At 39.6% G+C, this 19,095-nt stretch overlaps 1 protein-coding gene across 2 annotated transcripts in view; it reads left to right on the top strand.

The window, feature by feature from the left end:
• The window catches only part of Efna5 (ephrin A5), a 285,109-nt gene extending 268,230 nt beyond the window's left edge, over nt 1-16,879 (top strand). Inside the window, exons 3-5 of one of the 2 annotated variants that reach the window (XM_008838021.3) lie at nt 7,838-7,903; nt 8,293-8,373; nt 13,686-16,879. In XM_008838021.3, the coding sequence (XP_008836243.1) occupies nt 7,838-7,903; nt 8,293-8,373; nt 13,686-13,807 (269 nt within the window). In that variant the 3' untranslated portion in view covers nt 13,808-16,879. The remainder of the gene's footprint in view (nt 1-7,837; nt 7,904-8,292; nt 8,374-13,685) is intronic. The other variant, XM_008838022.3, reaches the window with a different exon arrangement.
• The last annotated feature ends 2,216 nt before the right edge of the window (nt 16,880-19,095 follow it).

Below are 19,095 nucleotides of genomic sequence, written 5' to 3' on the forward strand. Positions count from 1 at the left end.
AGGAGCCTATTGAGAAGGAATAATATAAATCATCCTTCTTGTGAGATTCTGGAAACTGACTTTTATCTGAGCTTTTATTTTGTTGTCGTTACCTTTATTATCTGTTTCTAGGTGAAGTATTTTCTAAGTGAATGACTCTGCTGATCATATTTTTGCTTGTTTGTTTTATCACATGTATTAGAGAGAGAAAACCATCTGTACTAGTTACTTTTCTGTTGCCGTGATAGAAACACTGACCAAAGCAACTTATAGAAGGAAGAGTTTATTTGAGCTTATGGTTCCAAGGGGCAAGAGTCTATCATGGTGGGGAGGTATGGCAGCAGAGGTGGCTGGAGGAGGAGCAGAAGCTAAGCTCTCACATCTTCCAGCAGGCACAGGAAGCAAGAAAACAACTGGAGATCTGGCAAGGGTTAAGAGCTCTCTAAGCCTACCCCCAGTAACCTGCTTCTTCGAGGATAGCCACACCTTCTAAGACCTCCCAAGACAATGCTACTAACTGGGGATGAAAAAAAAAAAAAACTCCTTGGAGCCTGTGGGGGACATTCTCATTCAAACCATCACACATCTGATTTGATAGGTCTTGGACAGTCATAAACAGCATGACATCAAGCAAGGTGGTTGCTGAGAATAGCTGGAAAACTAGTTGATAATAGAAAACTTGCTTTGATCTGACTACTGACAATAAAATTAACAACTCCATCATGTTTAGAGTTTTTTTTTTTTTAAATAGCTAAGTGCTATCTTTTCTTTACATGGTTGAATAGGGGACTAGATTATTTTCTCATTTGCTGAAGGATGTTCAGGTCTAGATTTGCATGCCAAGATGTAGTTAAACTATTTTAAAATGAAGTTTTTAAGAAAGAAATGGAAATGTTTCTTATAGGGTACATTTAAAAATAATTCTCCCAAATCCAAGTTATTTCTTGCTCATAACTCCATAGAGATGAAGGTATGGAGAGAAAACATATCCTTGTTTAGTGGAAACAGATTGTCACTGAGCTTTGAAAATTAAGTGAGTTTGCTTATATTTCATATAAACGTGTACATCAGCATAATTCTGTGCTATTTGTTTATTCCCAGAAATCAGTGGAAAGAAACTTATCCTCAGTCATTTATTTAAGTTTGCTAAGGAAAAGTAATTGATCTACAGAGACTTAGCTGCTGGAATTTAAATACTACTTAAGTTAGCATTTGTGGTGAGAACTTTGCCTAAGGGGTTAGGGAGCTGGGGCAAGGAGCTGCGGTGAGTTGGTGGTACCTCCTGGTTTCTCTTTCCTCTGAGGCTGCTCAGCTGGAATTTATTTCACTTCCCTTGCCTTGAACTTTACTCTAATTATTTTTGCCCTACAGTCCCCAGTGTTGAAACTAAGTTTTAACTTAGGGAGTGTGCTTTTTCGATCTTTCTTGCTATATTATAGAAAACACATCATTTTCCACCTACTAGTTTTTGTAAGAGAAGTATTCCCAGAGTGATATTAAGGAATCTGATACGTACATGGTATTTTAATTTCTCCAAAGCCTCTAACTTAGTAACCGCCTTTCTAATTTTTACAGCTGGGGCCTTGACCTTAACTTGCCAGTGATTTAAATGTTTGAGACACTGTGGCTTCAAGAGGTGAAATGTGTTGGCAAATTGGGCAGCTCCTGTGGTTGCTCTTACGGTGGCAGCTCTATAAACCAAGGGCATGAACCAGTGACTGAAACAGGTGGCTTCTGGGATAGAGGTATACAATGGTAGAACATTCACTTAACATGCACAAGAAGAAGGTTCAAGCCCCAGCTCACATCAACAAATTCTATCTCTAGACTCAGTTGGTACATGGGTTAGATATATTCCATCCTAACTGGTGACTTTTTTCCTTAATGTGATAATTAATTATGGTACTTAAAAAAAAAAAAAAAAAGAAAGGCAGGTAACTAGTTGCCAGTTTTCACTCTGTGGTATTGTTCCCTAAGAACAAGCCTAACTTTTGTTTTTAGAGATTTTCTGTGTCTGGTAGCCATTTTCTGAGAAGTCCATGTGGCTTTGGTTAATCTCCCTCCTGTTCCCACCATTTCAACTCCCCACCCTTCACCCACAGAGACAAAATAGATTTTATTGATTCATTAAATTCTGGGAGACATTTCCAGTACTGCTCTGTATTTAAATGGGCTTTACTTTTTCAGCATTTATTGTGGAAGGAATATTAATGCTTAATTCTGCTTTTACCTGCCTAATTTGCATATGTTTGTGTTGTATGTTAAACTGCATGAAAAACCTACAGGGAAAAAACTGTGCCCTGCTGGCAAACTAATAACCTATCTTTTCTTTTGACTTGCCCAAATTGAGAAATATTGCCTGTGGCAAACATAATGGAAAACTGCATTTTCAATGCTCACATGCATGCTTGTTCCTTTAAAAATAAGAAGAGGGCTGACTGTTCTTAGAAGTAAAATTTCCCAAAGTATCCAGATTGACATGGCACTCAGACAAAGAGGATTGTGGCCTTTGGAATTAAGATTTGAGGCTGAATAAGGTGAGACAGAAATGTTAAAGTTGACAAACAAGCACAATATTAGGTCTGAAAATGCAAAAGAAACGTGACCCAAGAGCTGCATCCTTCTGCCAAACTTTTGGGTCTTTGTGAAGAACAATGTTTGCTTTGATTACCGAACTTCTGAGTAACTAGAACTTTTGTAATGTTTATATTTAATTTGATGACCTGTGTAAAGGTAATTGACAGTTCTCGGAAAATCAGAGAACCCACTTGTTTTTACAATCCTTTCACTTCAGGTGTATTTGAAGCTCACCTTTCTATTCTATTTCCTAGATTTGATGAAAAGCATTCTCTCTTAACGATTTAAGTTTACATTTTGTATCAAAACTCATTTAGGCTTACCTAGCAATTTTGGGTTAAAGTGAGGCATCATGCTAATTGTAAGGAACAGCACAGGTTGACTACATTAGGAAAAACAAACTAAGCTGCATGAGAACGAAAATGAAAAACAGTTTTTAAATGCTAGAGTAGGAACAAATAGATGTGCCTTGCAGTACATTCAACAGCAGTTTATAATTACCTCTCTTCAAGACATGTTTTTAGTGGACATATGACGGTAGCTTGAAGTGTAAACTAGTGAGCATTCCAGTTGTTCAGGCACAGCTGCCGAATGAAGAATGAACCGCTCTGTGGAGGAAGGGCATAGTCCATGAGCAAGGATGCTGCTATGCATTAGTCCTTCAGACTGAAGTCAGCCACGAGAAACCTGGGATCACGCAGGCTTGTTTGTAAAATATTCACATCAGTTAATGCTTGACTGACAGGTTGGCCCAAACATTTGTGTCTAAAATAACCCAATCAATTCAGGGTCGGAAATCCAGGTTCAACTCAGTTAAATCCTTGGGGTCTCTCACAAGGCAATAGTGAGCTCTAGGCTTAGCTGAGAAGGATCCATTGTCTTACACACTTACAGGATTGTTAGCAAGATTCAGTGCCTTGTGTGTTGTTTTCTAAGGATCATCAATTCTTTTTTGTTCTCTTGGTTGAAAGTCTCCCTCAGTTGTGTGCTGCATGGGCCTCTCCATGAGAATCGCACAATGTGGGACACTGCTTCTGGTACAAGAGAATATAGCAAGAAAGAAGCCACCAGCTTTCGAAATGTAATCACGTAACTGTCGCTGTATTCTGCTCTTTAGAAGCAAGACACTAAACTCAGCCCACCCTCAAGGCTAGAACATTACAGAAAGGAGATGGGGCACTGGGGAATTGCATCCAAGTAGAATGGGAGCTTTGGGAGCCATGGCAGAAGCTGCCTACATTAGGCATGATGAATGAATGATAGCCTCACAGTAGTCTGGCATGTGAATATCACAAGTATTTGTCATGCTAAATACAGCTTTAGAAGTACTAATTGGAGGCTATGAATGTGGTCTCTCTTGGTGTCACATTGAACAAGTGCTGAGTCAAGCTTCCTGAGCCCCAAGAGACCAAGAGAATGAGGTTGTAAGAATGGTTGAAGTTAGGTCCCAAGGTCATGACACAGAATGAAGATAGGCGTTTCCATGGCGCTATTAGCATGCTTCAAGGCTGTGACTGGTACTGTGCAGCTCACTGGGGAATAGGGCCCGTGTAGAGACTGTAATGTTATTGCTAAGATGATAGAATGGGAAGTTTTGCTTGTTTCCGTGACCCCCATCCCTACTCCCAACTTCCCAACTCCAAATGCACGAATGTACATTTTCATCAGCAAAATGAGTAAAAAAATGTAATTTATGTTGCAGAGCCACTGTTTAAAACTCTTCATTTTAATTTGATTTTTTTTTCTTAGAAAATCTGTATACCTTTATATGAAGAATTTAGGTTTTCTTTACCTGTTCAGGTGACTATCTCTTATTGATTGCCATATCATTGATTTGGGAGTTTAGGGATGAATGTTTAAATTCTTTTGTTCTCTTTGTCACTGACTGACTTCTGGAGTAGCTGATAGAAGTCCCTCTGAGAAACATGTCGAGGACATCGTAACACTCTCTGGCAAAGCAGGCCTAGCTCTTCATCTGAACCTTGGTTACCACCTGATCACTTCAGTGCCCTAAACCATAGTTCATATGTATGTACCAGCTGGAATGGGTTGGTTTTTAGCGCTGACTACTAATTTTCTAAAGAAAAAAAGCATAAGATATTATACATGTATATATACTGTATTTGTAAAATGATGTGTAAGCTTTCTTTTCACTAAGATAAGGTTAATGGTAGTCCTTAGACAGTGTGTTTGCCCAGAGTTAGAGGCAGTGACATTACCTGCTTCCCAGCAGAGTCCAACGTTTCACACTCTCACTTCCATCTTTTGCTTATAAGTGACCCTGACCTCTCAGGATCACTTATTTTTCCTACATATACTTGTGGGAATATTATATGTTCCAATTACTGTGTTATTTTGTGGTTTTGGTGTCAATTCTCTGCCTTTTGTTTATTTATGACTAGTAAAGCATCTTTAAAAATATTTAGTATTTTTTATGTGTGTGGGTATATCGCCTGCTTGTGTGTTAAGTACACTGATGTCGTACAATGCCTGTGGAGGTTAGAGGAGGGCATCAGATCCCCTGGAACTGGAGATATGAATGGCTGTTAGCCACTATGTGGGCACTGGGAACTGAACTCAGGTCCTCTGCAAGAGCAGCCGGTGCTCTTTACCACTGAGCCACTTTTCTAGCTAGCTTGGAATTTACTGTGTAGACTACTAGACTAGCCTTAATCTCACAGAGATTCACCTGCCTCAGCCTCCCAAGTGTTGGGATTAAAGGCTATACCTGGCCGTAAAACAGTTTTTAAAATTACTTTGTTTATGGCTGGAGAGATGGCTCAGTGGTTAAGAGCACTGGCTGTTCTTGCAGAAGACCTGGGTTCTAATCCCTGAACCCACATGGCAACTAGCAACCATCCATAAGTCCAGTTCCAGGGGATCCAACACCCTCTTGGTATAAAACTGTATTTTTCTTTTTAAAACTTTAAGAAATGGAATTTTTGGTTTCATAGTTTGTTTCAGTGTGGCAAATAAGGAAGTCAAGTTACTCCAACCTAGCAAGGGTCACTTTTCAGGCTGATCATGTCTTAGACTTTATGAGCTGAGACCAGAGATGATAGAGTCAAGCCATTTATGGTAATTTGTCTATGAACTCACAGGTCACATTATATATGAATATTCTTTATTCACAAATTTCTAAGGATTAGAGTATAAGAATTGGACTATTTCACAAGGCACCAATTTTCTTGTTTTTGCTATAGCTTTTCAGGTGATAGATGAATAAATAATGAGGAAGACTGATGGGAAAGAGACTTTTTGTTTTATATTTCCTATGCAGTATCTTTAATTTGCAGAAGAATATTGTTTATCCAGTAGTTAAAACTCATGTCCCTGTTTGTGAGTTGGTGAGACAACTCCCTAGTTGTTCCTAGATATCTTATTATTTGCTGCTGTTCAGTTACTCCAATAATTGCTTGATAATTTAATGTCCTGGATTTAGTTTTCCTTAATGGAAATCTGAAAGACCTCTGTTAAATCCAAGAAGCTCTCACAAAAACAATTAAACATGTAATCCTGCTTTAAGCCTGCTTATCTTGAAGTATCATGTGTAGAATCAGTTATTTGCATGTGGCGAGTCAAGTTCACGGGGTTTACAGTGAGTTCATGTCAGCTCAGAGATCTACAGAACAGCGGAAATATGCATGTGTCACTTTTCCCACACCTCTCATGAATAAGGCTCACTCCCTCAAGAACCCATGGTTTTTGTAATGAACTGGAGTCACCTACATGTACTGTATTTGTGACATGCACATTTGCAGTTGGGGTCCACAGGAAGGACACCATTTCCTGGATCAAACCACAGAGTGCAAATATTGTGCCCTAAATAACACACTAGTTACTGTAAATGTCAGTAGAGGGAGTTTTCCTGACTTTGATTTAATGAAAGCCTACAGCAAAGCCAGCTGTTAGCACTTCTTAACTGCTTGTCAGGGGGACCAGGAGAGAGACAGAGGGCTGCAAACATCTTTTCTCTATATTTTTGTCTTAAAATTAAGAGTTTCAACAGGTGTTAAATAGTGACACTGGAGGTTTTTTACTGCCTGACATCTCTTTAACTGATGCATAAGTTCTTCTCTAAGAGATACGCATAGTTCCATAAATAAGGAAGTCTGTGTTAAGGACTTAGGAGTTTGACTCCTTCCATCCCAAAATAAGCAGTTTTGCTTTCTGAGCTCCCTAGGAAGAATAATATAAAAATCACAGAAAGAGAAAGCACGTGAAATGCTGGTTGCCCCTTTGTCACTTTTAGTATTACCAAACTAATTTTAAGCCATGTGCGTTTTGATTGATGTCATCTGCTTTTCTGAACAAAGAAACCACTTGAAGCAAATACACAGGGAAAAAAGTATGCGGCTTTCATTTCTGTGATTTTTGTCATTTCTAGAAAGCATTCGTAAACACATGTGGTTGTTAAGGGTCTGACCACCCTTCAAAATCCTTTTGACTTTACTCTGTGAGTACTGAGCAGAGATAATCTTAAAAAGTAGGGAAAGTTTACGATCTTATTATCTTGAAGAGGAGAAGAAAGTTTCTTCCTCAAATGATTTATAACTTGGAACATGTTGTCATGTTTTAGTAAACCCACTTTATTAATTCCATCCTTCTCTGTGGAAAATTAAAAGAAGATAAATGTACCATTGCAACACAGTACTTTCTCAATAGCATATTGTGCTTATAATAGCATGATGGGAGTTTCTGGGCTCGGTTAGTCATATAGAAAGTGCAGCCAAATTCTGAGTAAAACCTCTAATTGAATTACCTGCAGAGCACTGACAGACAGGCTTTCAGGATGGACAAAGCTCTGCTTTCCTGGAGCAGAAGTAGGTCATGTTGAAGTCTGCCTTGTAACTGTCTGTTACTGGTGTTGCCAGCACTCTTCTGGGGCTTCTGCTGGGCCCTTTCTCCTCCAGTTGAGGAGCGGCTCATAAAGCAGGAGGATTCAAGCATTAGCCTCTTGATTTAAAGAAAATTGATAACAGATCAACCAAAAGGAAGTGCCTTTGAAATAAAAGTCCTAAGCATTTTTCTATAGATTACCCACATTCTTCTATGATTCTTCCTTTATTGTACTGAAAAGAGAAGATGGGGTATGAAAGTAGCCTTTTTATAGCAGTTAGCTCAATCTGAAAAGTATTGTTTGTTGTGATTTCTGACAAGAATTAGAGTATGTGCCTGTTGTTCCTGAAAGAGAATGTATTGTGGACCATTTGCATGTGAAAAGCAAAGAATAATGGGTTGTTGTTTTCTTCTTTTTTCTTGTTCTCTCTCTTATCCACAGCCTCTGCAATCCCAGACAATGGAAGACGGTCCTGCCTAAAGCTCAAAGTCTTTGTGAGACCAACAAGTAAGTTCACTAGCGTGAGCTTCAGAGGGTCCCTTCACTGCGCATGCTTTATCCTGTGGTCTGGTACACAGTGGTAACCCCCCACCCCTTTTAATTGTTAAATCTCGTGTGGTATCTATTTTGTTCATCAACATTCATGTTTTAGTTTTCATCATATTTTTTCTCATCAGTCTCCATGTTGCTTTGATTGTATTTATAAATACATAGCAGTTGCTAACTTGTTTCTTAGACTGTTGTACATGCACAGCAAATGGGAACAATACTGGCATCTGGATACATGCCATTGATTGTAAAAGGAAAAAATGGAGAGAAAGAAAAAAAAGAAAGGAACGGGAGTTTAAGGGTGTCTTCACTAACATATTTGGCTGTTATCTCTATTTTTGTTATAGACAGCTGTATGAAAACTATAGGTGTTCATGATCGTGTTTTCGATGTTAACGACAAAGTAGAAAATTCATTAGAACCAGCAGGTTAGTATGCTTAGAGAATTTCTTTTAACAAATGCATCTATCTCTCTGGTGCTTCAGTACTTTTTTTCCTTTCTTCCTCTCTGCATGTTTGCATGTTATAGTCGTTTCTGCCTTTGCCCATTGCTACCAGTTTGCTAATATTACTTATATTCTATCTCATTCCTTCAGTATCTTTGTGTAATGCATGTTAGATAGACTACAACTTTTCTTTTTTGGACATGGGTTTCATTGGATGCAGTATTCTAATATAGAAGCCCCATCAGAATGCTAAAATCTCACTGCCTTTTGCCATATCCTCAGAGCATGTTGGTGGATCACTATGAATATAAAGAATTGGTTTTCATACAAGACAGAGAATATTTCTACCATATACGTTTATGAAACTTTCTTCTTCACGATATCCAAATCCATGGATAAAGGTAGTAAGATCAATGTACAAAATAGTGACCAGTTCAACGTATTTAGTTCTCTCTAGAAATTCATAGGCACCATGGAACCTATCTGAAAATACTGCATTTTATTTCAATATTATTTGTTTGTGCTGTTGTCCATAGCAGTTGGTCTGGAGATCTATAATCATGCTGCCACCACAAATTCACATACTTGCTGCTTCCACAATATACAGGAGGCTGTTGAGCCAAAATGGAATTATTGAATAAAAAGACAAAATAACTTTTAAGGATAAAGAAATTTTTTCTATTACTTTCACACACTCAAGGTTCCCCATCACTGTGATGGAAAATAAAACCCTCAAGAGTATTCACTTAACCACTGCCGCTGTAGCACACTGTGGATTATGTAAACCTATAAACACATCCATTTTGTTATCATTTTAATCTGGCTATTGAATGAACCAGACCCACTGAGATGGGTGGCAGTCCTCTACCATGTGGAAGTCCCCTGTCTTCCTTTCTTCAGTCCACCTGCTATCGATCTTAATGGCTTTCTTTATCCATCTCCCATGATCATCTCAAAGCATAAGAGAAATAAAATTATTCCTTCTTCACAGAGAGATTTGAGCCCCCTTATGTAAATGGAAATTTTGTTCTGTTTTATTTGATAGTAGGACTTTTCTTTTTTATGGTCCTAGAAATTAAAGGGTTTTAAAGTCCACTTTATCCTCTGAGTATTGTTACAGGTATAACAGTCAATGAGCCTTAGGGAAACTTATCCTGAGTAAGTGCTGTGCCTCAGGACATACAGTGGCTTTCAGGTTGTAGCTGACAGGAGGAATTAGAGTTTTCCCCAAGCATTCTTGCTGTTTTAAGGCAGGCATCTCACCCAGAGCACATATAAGAGGTGGGTACAATGAGTTTTGAGAGGCCTTAGTGGTTCCCCAGGGATCTGTTAGCCGCTTTAGAAAGTAGCAGGGAATGAGTGCTGATGTGGAGACATTTTAATTGTGTCCTGGAAAACTGGAAGCATTACTGTGAGTTTTCAAGGTACCTGACTCCAAGCTCGAGGACATGACTACCATAGGGACGGCAAGTTAAAGAGGCTCTCTTTCAGGACTACAGAATCTTCACTCTTCTTCCTATGTCTCAGACCTGCCCAGGCCACTCAACTTGCTCGGCAGAGCCAGGCTTAGTGTTCAGATCTCTTGACTCTTATTGTTTGGATAATAGTATTCTCTTACTACTTGAGGTATAAATGTTCAGAGAAAAGACTTAACTTTCTTAGTTTTGCTAATAAGTCTTGAGTAGAATACACAGTAAAGTTAGGTCTGTTTTAAAGGTGCTTAGGAATATGATTTTTTAAAAAAATTTATTAGTTTTGTGTATATCAGTGTTTTGCCTGCATGTATGTAAGTGCACCATGTGTGTGCAGTGCCCATGGAGGTCAGCAGAGGGCATCGGGTCCCCTAGAACTGGAGTTATAGATGGTTGTTAGCTGCCATGTGGGTGGCTGGGATACAAATCCAGGTCCTCTGCAAAAGTAGCCAGTGCTCTTAACTGCTGAGCCTTCTCTCCAGCCCTGAGGTCAATGATTTTTGATATGCATTCCTCGGGATCTTATTTTCTAGGTAAAGTCCATTGCCTCTGTTGAGAGCAGGAGTCTTTCTAGAAATACAGCAGTTGGCATGTTTTTCTCCCATAACAAAAAGACACACTGAGGCCTATTCTGCTTTTAAGAAAATCACCTTTGAGTTCAACTAATGATAAAATGCAAATTTTAAGAAGCTTTCATACAGAAGCATATTTTGGTGTTGTTGAAGAAGCAAGCTCTTTCTCAGAGCACATAACTCACAACAACCCCAAACCTATAGGTATATAACTGATAAAAGTTTAACAGAGGCAGTGGAGTATGCGTGTATATTTGTGTGCACTTGTACACACATGAGGGGAGTAGAGTGTAAGTCTGCAGGCAGAAAAGGCGCTTGAATCATGGCTGTATTTAAGAGCTTGCTGGTAAACATCCTCACTAAAACAGTGAGGCAAGGTTGAGCCAAGATGCCTGGCAGTATAAATACGGTAACGACATTGAGTGCTTTACTTTATTTTCCTAGCAAATTCCCTCAGACTTGAAGCTCTTTTACCAGCGTGTTGACTGCTTGAATTAACAAATGTTCTCCTTTAGCCAGCTCTGGGTGTACACACAGGCTTCAGGAATCCAGCGAGCCTGGAAGGATTCCGCTGCATGTTCTCAGCAATGCCTACTAATTCACCTGTCTGTGGAATGCATTTGTCTGTGTTGTTTGCTTGCACACTCTGCCTGCCAGTTTCCTATCATCAGGGATGCAGGATGATCTCAGGGCAGACATATGCCACATTACATGCTCCAAAATACCACGAGTGTTCTCAGTTAACCATCGAAACCTCTGTGTGGTGAACTCCTGTAGCTAGAAGACAAGACTTGATTTGGCTCCTGAAGAGGAATACTTTCTTCTTCCAAGCCACACTCACAATTACAAGTATTAATAACTCTCATATGTAGGTTTAATTTAGGCTGGGATCAATTTTGCTTATGAGTTTCAACTTAGAATTCTGAAATTTCCCAAACTTACCCAAATGATAGCCAGTGTCTCATTTCATGCTGGGGGGAAGGGAGTGCATACAATTCCCATCATCGAGGCTTTGTTTGAATCAAAGCATACCTTGTACGCAGTGGGTTTTCCCATTTGAGGGAAGCACAGTGCTTCCAAAAGAGTGAATTCCAGAGATTATCAGTGATGAGAGAATTCAAAGGTGCATTTGGCCTTGTGCTTCACTTAGAAGGAAATCAAAGCCTTCCTTTCAGTTATTCTCTGAGATTCATTCCCTGTCCCTTGTGCTGAGTGAGCCTGGAGTCATGGCTAACCTTTGCTGAGCATCTGGAAGGGATGAGAGGCAGCGATGCAGTGCCTTTCACAACTACCCTGGGTACCTAAGTGCTGCCTGGGCGACTGTTAGCATACATTCCCAAGCTCTATCAGGTAAAAGACTGACTAATATGTTACTGGGGAAAAGGTGGAGAAGAACCCAGTAGGTGATGTAATTTCAGGTGTATAAATATAAGTGATGTTTCTAAATGAACTCTGGAATCCTCAGGGTTTATGACTCTTTCATAATTAAGCCTGAAGAACTCCATTGTTTTGATTGACACCATATTGTTGCTCTTAAGAATGTGATTTGGATTTTAATTTCAAGGCTATTAAGAGCCTTCACTTCTGCCTCCTGTTAACTACAGACTTAATTAATACATTAGCAAGGCTGAAAAAGAGCAAAGAAAAGATGAGCTACATGTTCCTGGCTACACGTGGCAGGATCTACCTTGCCATTCTTGGTTCCTGAACTTTTCTAGTCTTCTAAGCTAAAACTAATCTACTCAGGTTTGCTAAAGTCCAGAAAGGGAGAACACTTTGGACAAAGAATGCAGCTGTCTGAGGACCTGTTGAAATGATAAGAGCCCTCCAGGGCAGAAGACTCAGTGCTGAGAAGACAGGTTTCTTAGATCAGATGGGAAATGAATGAGATGAACAGAACCACCCAAAAGTGTATCTGAAGCAGGAACAAATGAGTTCCCATCAGTACAAATAACAGGGAGAATGACTCTCCCCAGTAGAAAAAGCCTCCTTATCATAACCTGTGTGCTAGGAAAATAAAACGGAGTTTGAAATAATGGATGATTATCCCATAAAGAGCCACAAGGTGGGTCACAGAAGGATGTTAGGGATTATCTTGTGAGGTCTACATAATTGAGAACAGCTCTTAGAGACTCACTTGTTACTGTTCTCCCTGATTACACAGTCAGCAAATCCCAAGTGGCAATTCCCAAGTTCCCACGGGAAGTTTTTCTGATGCCAAAATGAAATCTACATGGAGGCCAACTATTAACCCCAGGAACATGTCCGGAGGTCCTCTGGGCTAAAAACACATGCTAGGCCAGGTGGAAGGAAGGAGATGGGCCACATTAGAGACTAGCATGGCTCATGGGCAAGCCTCCAATCTATCTTTGGGCACTAATTACTGAAAAGTTCTCATTTCGAAGTTAAGCCTGTTAATCATGCAGATCAGGGAGGCTATCCAAAGTCAGAGGCAGCCTCGTAGAACACTTTATAGCTAAATAAAAGAAGCTTAACTCACTTAATCCATTTTATTTAGAGGAAAATTTGCATCCACACTGATAATTTATGTGCCAAGCTTCAGCCCGATAAAAATAAGAATAGTCAAGTTCAAGTAATTTAATCCTGGAGATGCAGGACCTATAATAGAAACAGCACTATAATTGATTCCTAATTGTAGGCAGCCCAGTGGGTACAGGATTTTTGAAGTTTACTAGGTATTATATACAGTGTATTTAAAATACTCTTGTTTTGCCGTTGGATTTTTTCATATTTGAAAATTCACGTGGGCACCAACAACCAAACATTCAACACTAATCCCGTGAAATGGCTACAAAGAGGACTGAGCAGCCCAGCCTGGTTAACCACTAATATGCCAACATAACTCATTCCCCACCCCTCCCATGTGTTGCTTTCCTCTCCATGGCACTGCAGATTTGAAAGGTGCATTTGATATCTGGCGACTGTGCAAGGTGTGTCCGAGTGCTAGCAAGTCAAAGTAGCTTACACAGCAAAGGTTACAGCGGATGCACGGTTTTCCCCCTCAGTTTTAAGGGCAAGTACTAACATTGTGGGGAAAGTCTAATTTTCTCTGCTTCTCCTTTGTTTGCTGTAAATAATGAGTGATTATGCAGACATGAAAGTCAATGGTGGCACAAGGTTCATTACCCTGCTTTGCAGAGGGTGGCGAGGTCTGTTAACAGCAGGCTGCTGCAAGAGAGTTATTAAGGATGTGAAATCTCATTGGAATGTGTGCTTTCTATTTGAACAGATGACACCGTACATGAGTCAGCCGAGCCATCCCGCGGCGAGAACGCGGCACAGACACCACAGATACCCAGCCGTCTTTTGGCAATCCTACTGTTCCTCCTGGCGATGCTTTTGACGTTATAGCACAGTCTCCTCCCGTTACCTGTCACAGAACACCAGAGATCCACCTAACTGCTCATCCTAAGAACGGACTTGTTATTGGTTTTTGGCAGATGTCAGATTTTTGTTTTCCTTCCTCCAGCCTGATTTCTAAGCAACAATTTGGGGGTCGTTGGGGGTGGGTAGCTGAACTAGTTGCTGCCTTCTTCACCTCACCCCCAGACCCTGTCCTTGACTTCTCTCATCCCTTCCAAATTAAATGGACTCCAAATGAAAATGCCAAATTGTGGTAGTGACACCAGTGGGTCTTCAGCTCCTGTGCATTCTCCTCTGAGCTCACTTCTGTAAGCTCACGGTGTCTACCGTGTATGGACAAGGAAAAATAGTGGCAGACGCTGCCAGTGACGGCCAGGCCCGGGAGGGTTTCCCTCTCCTTATACAATATTTATGCCTTCTCATTCAGGACTGTAAGATAATTGTGCAGGGCATCATGCCACATGTCAGGTCCAGAGAGGCGGTATTAAGAACAGGCATAATATCACACCATTTCCTGTAGGAGTGTATCAATGAACAGACTTCTAAAAGGTTGAGACACTGGGTTTTTTTTTTGTTTTTTTTTTTTGTTTTTTTTAAAAATATGACTGTCTTAAAGCTTTCTTGACAGCAAAATTGCGCCTTGTAAAGAAGACTTTTTCCCCCTAGGAGGTGGAAATGCTAACAGAGCAAGTGTGAAAACAGAGAAAACTATGTTTGGTGGGGGTGTGAGTGCCTCTAATTTTTTTAGTGACTGGGCAGTGCACACCAGATTTGTTTTTTTTTTTTTTCTTTTGAATACAGATCACCATGGTGCTACAACTTTTTTTTCTTTTTAGGAACTCAAAGAGGCATTTTTATGAATAAAGTGACCTTCCCCAAGGCTGACAAGCCAGGGTTGATGAGTACAGAGTGGAATAGCTTTGGCTGCTCCTCTGGGGGACAATATGTACAAGGAAAGGAAGTCCGTGGCCAGAGGAAATGCGATTAGGCTTTGCTGGAGCTCCAGTGTGCTGTGGCCTTTCCCCAACTCCCACCCCAATGCCCACGTTCTGCTTCATGCTCCATGACCACAGGGGACTCAGACACAAGCCCCTGTCACCAGGAGAGTCAGTCAGCACTACTTGGGAGGGCTAAAGGGAAATTTGGAATAAAAATTCCAAAGTTTGGAATAAAAAATTCAAGTGTTGATTTTATATTCTTTCCCTTTCTGACACAGCCTAAAGCGTAGGGGGAACACGTGTTTATCTGTGGGAGATAAACAAGATGGAGTCCCAAAGACTTTAACAAAATATTTTTTTAAAGATCCACTAGAATAGAAAATACATTATTTAGATATACTTTATGCTGAGAGTGAGTATATATGCTTGTCCTATTTAAACTTGTGAGAAAAAGTGGTATCCCTTGATACATTTAGAAATATGGGGGGTTATCTCGTTTTAATTGTAGGGGTGGGGCAGGAGGAGAATAAACACAGGATGACCCTGTTTAAAGAATCTTAGCATGGCCAATGGGGATGTTTCCAGCTAAGAACTTGGAAGCGTAAGCCTTGGGGTTTCTCCTGGCAGGGCATTGTCATGAACTTTAAACCCCAAAGCCTAGACAGGGAGAAGTGTCAGACCAATGGAAAAGCAATCTAATCTTTTTGCTATTGCACGACATCAGTGGAAACCATGCCTTTCAAAACAAGCAAGTCAATAAATGCAGTGATCATACAACATGTGGAAAATTGAAAGCATTCCAGAAAAAAATAAGGATTTTTATGTATTCATTTTTAAGATGCATATGTAAAAAAATAGAGGGGTTCACATTATAGATGGACTTCATGAATCGGAAATTGCTTAGAATTGTGAGTAGTTTCAAATTAGAAAAATATGTGAATGGAAGGCAGCTGTAAATGTATTGCACCCTAGAGAGTTGTACACACGTTAGAATGTAAGCTGGGCTTACCTGGTCCGTTTGGAGTGGATTTGATTGCTGAGTCTGCTTTCACTTGAGCCATAACAAGTGGGGTTGCCAGCCTTGCAGAGATAATTGGTCCTCTTCCCGCAACATCAGAGACTTCTCTGAGTGGGAGAGTCTCATCACAGAAGGCACCCACCATTTCACTGAAACGTTCACAGCATTTGATTCTTTTACCTTTATTTATATGCTCAATACTCTCAGTAATATCCAGATACACTATTCTTTTTATTGATAGTTACAAGCTTGTGTGTTTGAGGGATTTGGGTAGGGGAATAAAAAGTTACCTTCTAAAATGGATCGATAGTCAGAACCAAAATAATACTGCATGCACTACAATCAAAGAAATCAAATGATCCTGTAATGATTCCAGTTAGTCATAACTACATTAGCAGTGCTAATTTCATTTTAGAAATGGTGACTTCTGTGGTTTTTCTAGCATTCGTTTCTAACAAATGATGAAATAATAACTCATGGCCCCTCTGTCATTGTCCTTCATTTTTCACCATGAAATTAGACCTTTTACTTGACTGTTGAGCCACCACAAATTGAGTTTTAAAAAAATAGCAAGATTATCCACACTAGTAGACAATATGCGTCTCTACCTGTAAGTGATGTAATCGTAGTTAATGCACTTGTGTGGAGTGTTCAGGATGATTGGTGTCAGACAGTTTTTATCTTGTCCAAAAAGCGCTGGTGGCCTTTTGTGGTTGTGTTACAATCCTCTGGGGGCTTAGGAAGATGTCGATGCAATTTTGTAGCAGATTTAATTTTAAAAACAATTCAAAAGCCTGAGGGGCAGCCCTGATGCTCTTCGGCCCCAGTTGGTCAAATCCCAGTGACCTTTGCCCCTGGTTGCCAAGGGCTTTGCAACATGAAGCAGGGAATAAAGATTGTCTGTTTAGTGGATACTGTGTATCCTTTAATAGACCAGGTAACAGTTCGTGTTAGTTTTAGACTATTGTTTTGTACTGTACTTTCTTGGGTGGCAGAGGAAAGAAAAGTTAAAACGTTAAAAAATACCTGCATTCTTTAATTCTGTATTATTAGCAACCTCTGTTGTATATAGTGTTTGATAATAAAGTATTAATTTGATTCTTATGTCTTTTGTAAGTGAGAAAAATAGACTTTCAGCATATAAAATGTGCATTGAGGCTTTGAAACATCCAATGTATACATGGCTGAGAAGTCACAAGACACACTGCTCCATACTGGACTTGTGTGATCATTGCCCACCCAATCTTACATCTCCATCATCTTGGACCTGAAACAACAGGACTGCGTTGATCAATATTCTGTCCTCAGTGTTTTCGAGGTCTGATGTTGGAGCTCTGTGGTCCTTCCCCAACCCCAAGCATGTGGTTTGAAAAGGTTTAGAGAACTTAGAAATGGTTCTGTACTTTTGTTTGGTTTTCTGTTTGTCGGTTTCCCCCAGGAAGTCTTGTCGGTATCAAGTGCAGCTCAGACTTGGGATGGTTGAAGACCATGCCCTTTAGGAAGGCTCAGTGGGGCTGTTTCCCTTCTGTGTCGTTGTAAAAGGAAGAGTCACAGTACCTCTGGGTTTTCAGGGACTCTGTTTTTCTCTGGTGCCTTAGCAACGGCTGCAGCCATTTTTATTAGTTTCAAAAATTTAGAAAAGCAGTTTTAAACTCCTCCTTTCATTCATTGCTCTCAGAGTTGTGGTCACCGGCTTTTCTTCTGGAAAACCACCTCCACCAACACTCCCGTTTGCTTGCCCCCTACCCCCACCATCTTTTTTCTTTTTCTTCTTCTTTTTTTTTTTTTTTTTTTTTTTTTTTTTTTTCCCGTTCACAACCTCCCCTCCCCCCCTTTTTCTCGCCCCCCCCCCCCCCCCCTTTTTTTTTTTTTTTTTTTTTTTTTTTTTTTTTTTTTTTTTTTTGTCTTTCACCCTCCTCCCACGTTCTGTTTTCCCTCAGAGCCGTAAATGGGCAGGTCTGTCTCTGGTTTGGCATCACTGAGTTTTTCCCATGCATTTGCCCCAGAGCTGCTCGGATGTGAGACAAATCTCCCTACAATGGGCTTGCTCCATTGTCTGTACAGTTTAATAGATGCTGGCATGTTGGAGGTTACCCATGAGTCAAAATCCGCTTTCCATGCTTACTCTTGACACCCCATTGAAGCCACTCATTGTGTGTGCGTCTGGGTGTGAAGTCCAGCTCGGTGTGGTCCTGTGCTTGTACTGCCCTGCTTTGCAGTTCTTTTGCACTTACTTGTTGAGTGCTGTTTTGAAATGCTGACATTATATAAACGTAAAAGAAAATGTAAAAAAATAATTAAAACACACACAAGCAAACCCATACGATCTGTATTTGTATATACACGTGTCCGTACAAGTATACCTAAATAAAAATTAAAGATTTTCATCATTTTAATTGGATCCCTCCTTCTACTTCTTTGTTCCTTGAATGATGCCTTTATTCCAGGGGCTACTTGTACTCTGCTGATTTTTCAAAAATCTTTGTGGGCAGAAAAGACAATATGACACACACACAAGAGAAGTTCTGGGAAGCTCAAAGAATGCAGGGTAAAAATGCCCAAGTATCTAGGCACATTCCACCTATTCTGATGAGAAAATAGATTTCAGCTTTTTCTGCATTTGAGCCTTAGCATAGGAACTAAGGCAAGCCCTGCATCCTAAAATGACAGGAACTATACACAAATTATATATTTTTTTACTTTTCACATTTTTTAATCCCATCAAGAAAAAGGCCAAATAAGTATTTTCCTAGCAATCATCTTACACTTCAGAAAATAATAATAATAATAATAATAATAATTTTAGTATAACCCTAAACAATTCTCACTATCAAGGAATTAATTTATATAGTGTGACCATGGGCTAATCATAAGATATCTATAGGACTCAGTTTTCCTACCTGTAAATGACAAGGTTGTAAAAGCGATTTGTTTTTCTTTGAATTTCTGCCCTTGAGCAATGCAAAGCCCATTTTGCATCTGAGGGATGCAGGTTTTATTTAGTCTTTGATGATGATATTGATAAAAACAACAGTCATGGAACTTCACCTGTAGAATGAGAAAGAACAAATATGTGGCATAGACATATAATGCATTTCAAGACATGGCTTTAATTACATTATATTAACATTAAATTCATCAGAGCTTTTTATTATACTTAGTTATTTGGCAGGGCACTAAAACTAGTAACTTAGCATACCTTTTTTTCTTTCTTTCTTTTTTTTTTTCTAATGAAGAATGACAGCTTTATAGAATGAGAAATAACTCACTTTTTTTTTTTTTTTTGTAATGTACTGGACTACGTATGTGACATTTCTAAC

Source organism: Nannospalax galili, unplaced genomic scaffold (genome assembly GCF_000622305.1).
Source record: "Nannospalax galili isolate Female #2095 unplaced genomic scaffold, S.galili_v1.0 scaffold578, whole genome shotgun sequence".
NCBI lineage: Eukaryota > Metazoa > Chordata > Mammalia > Rodentia > Spalacidae > Nannospalax > Nannospalax galili.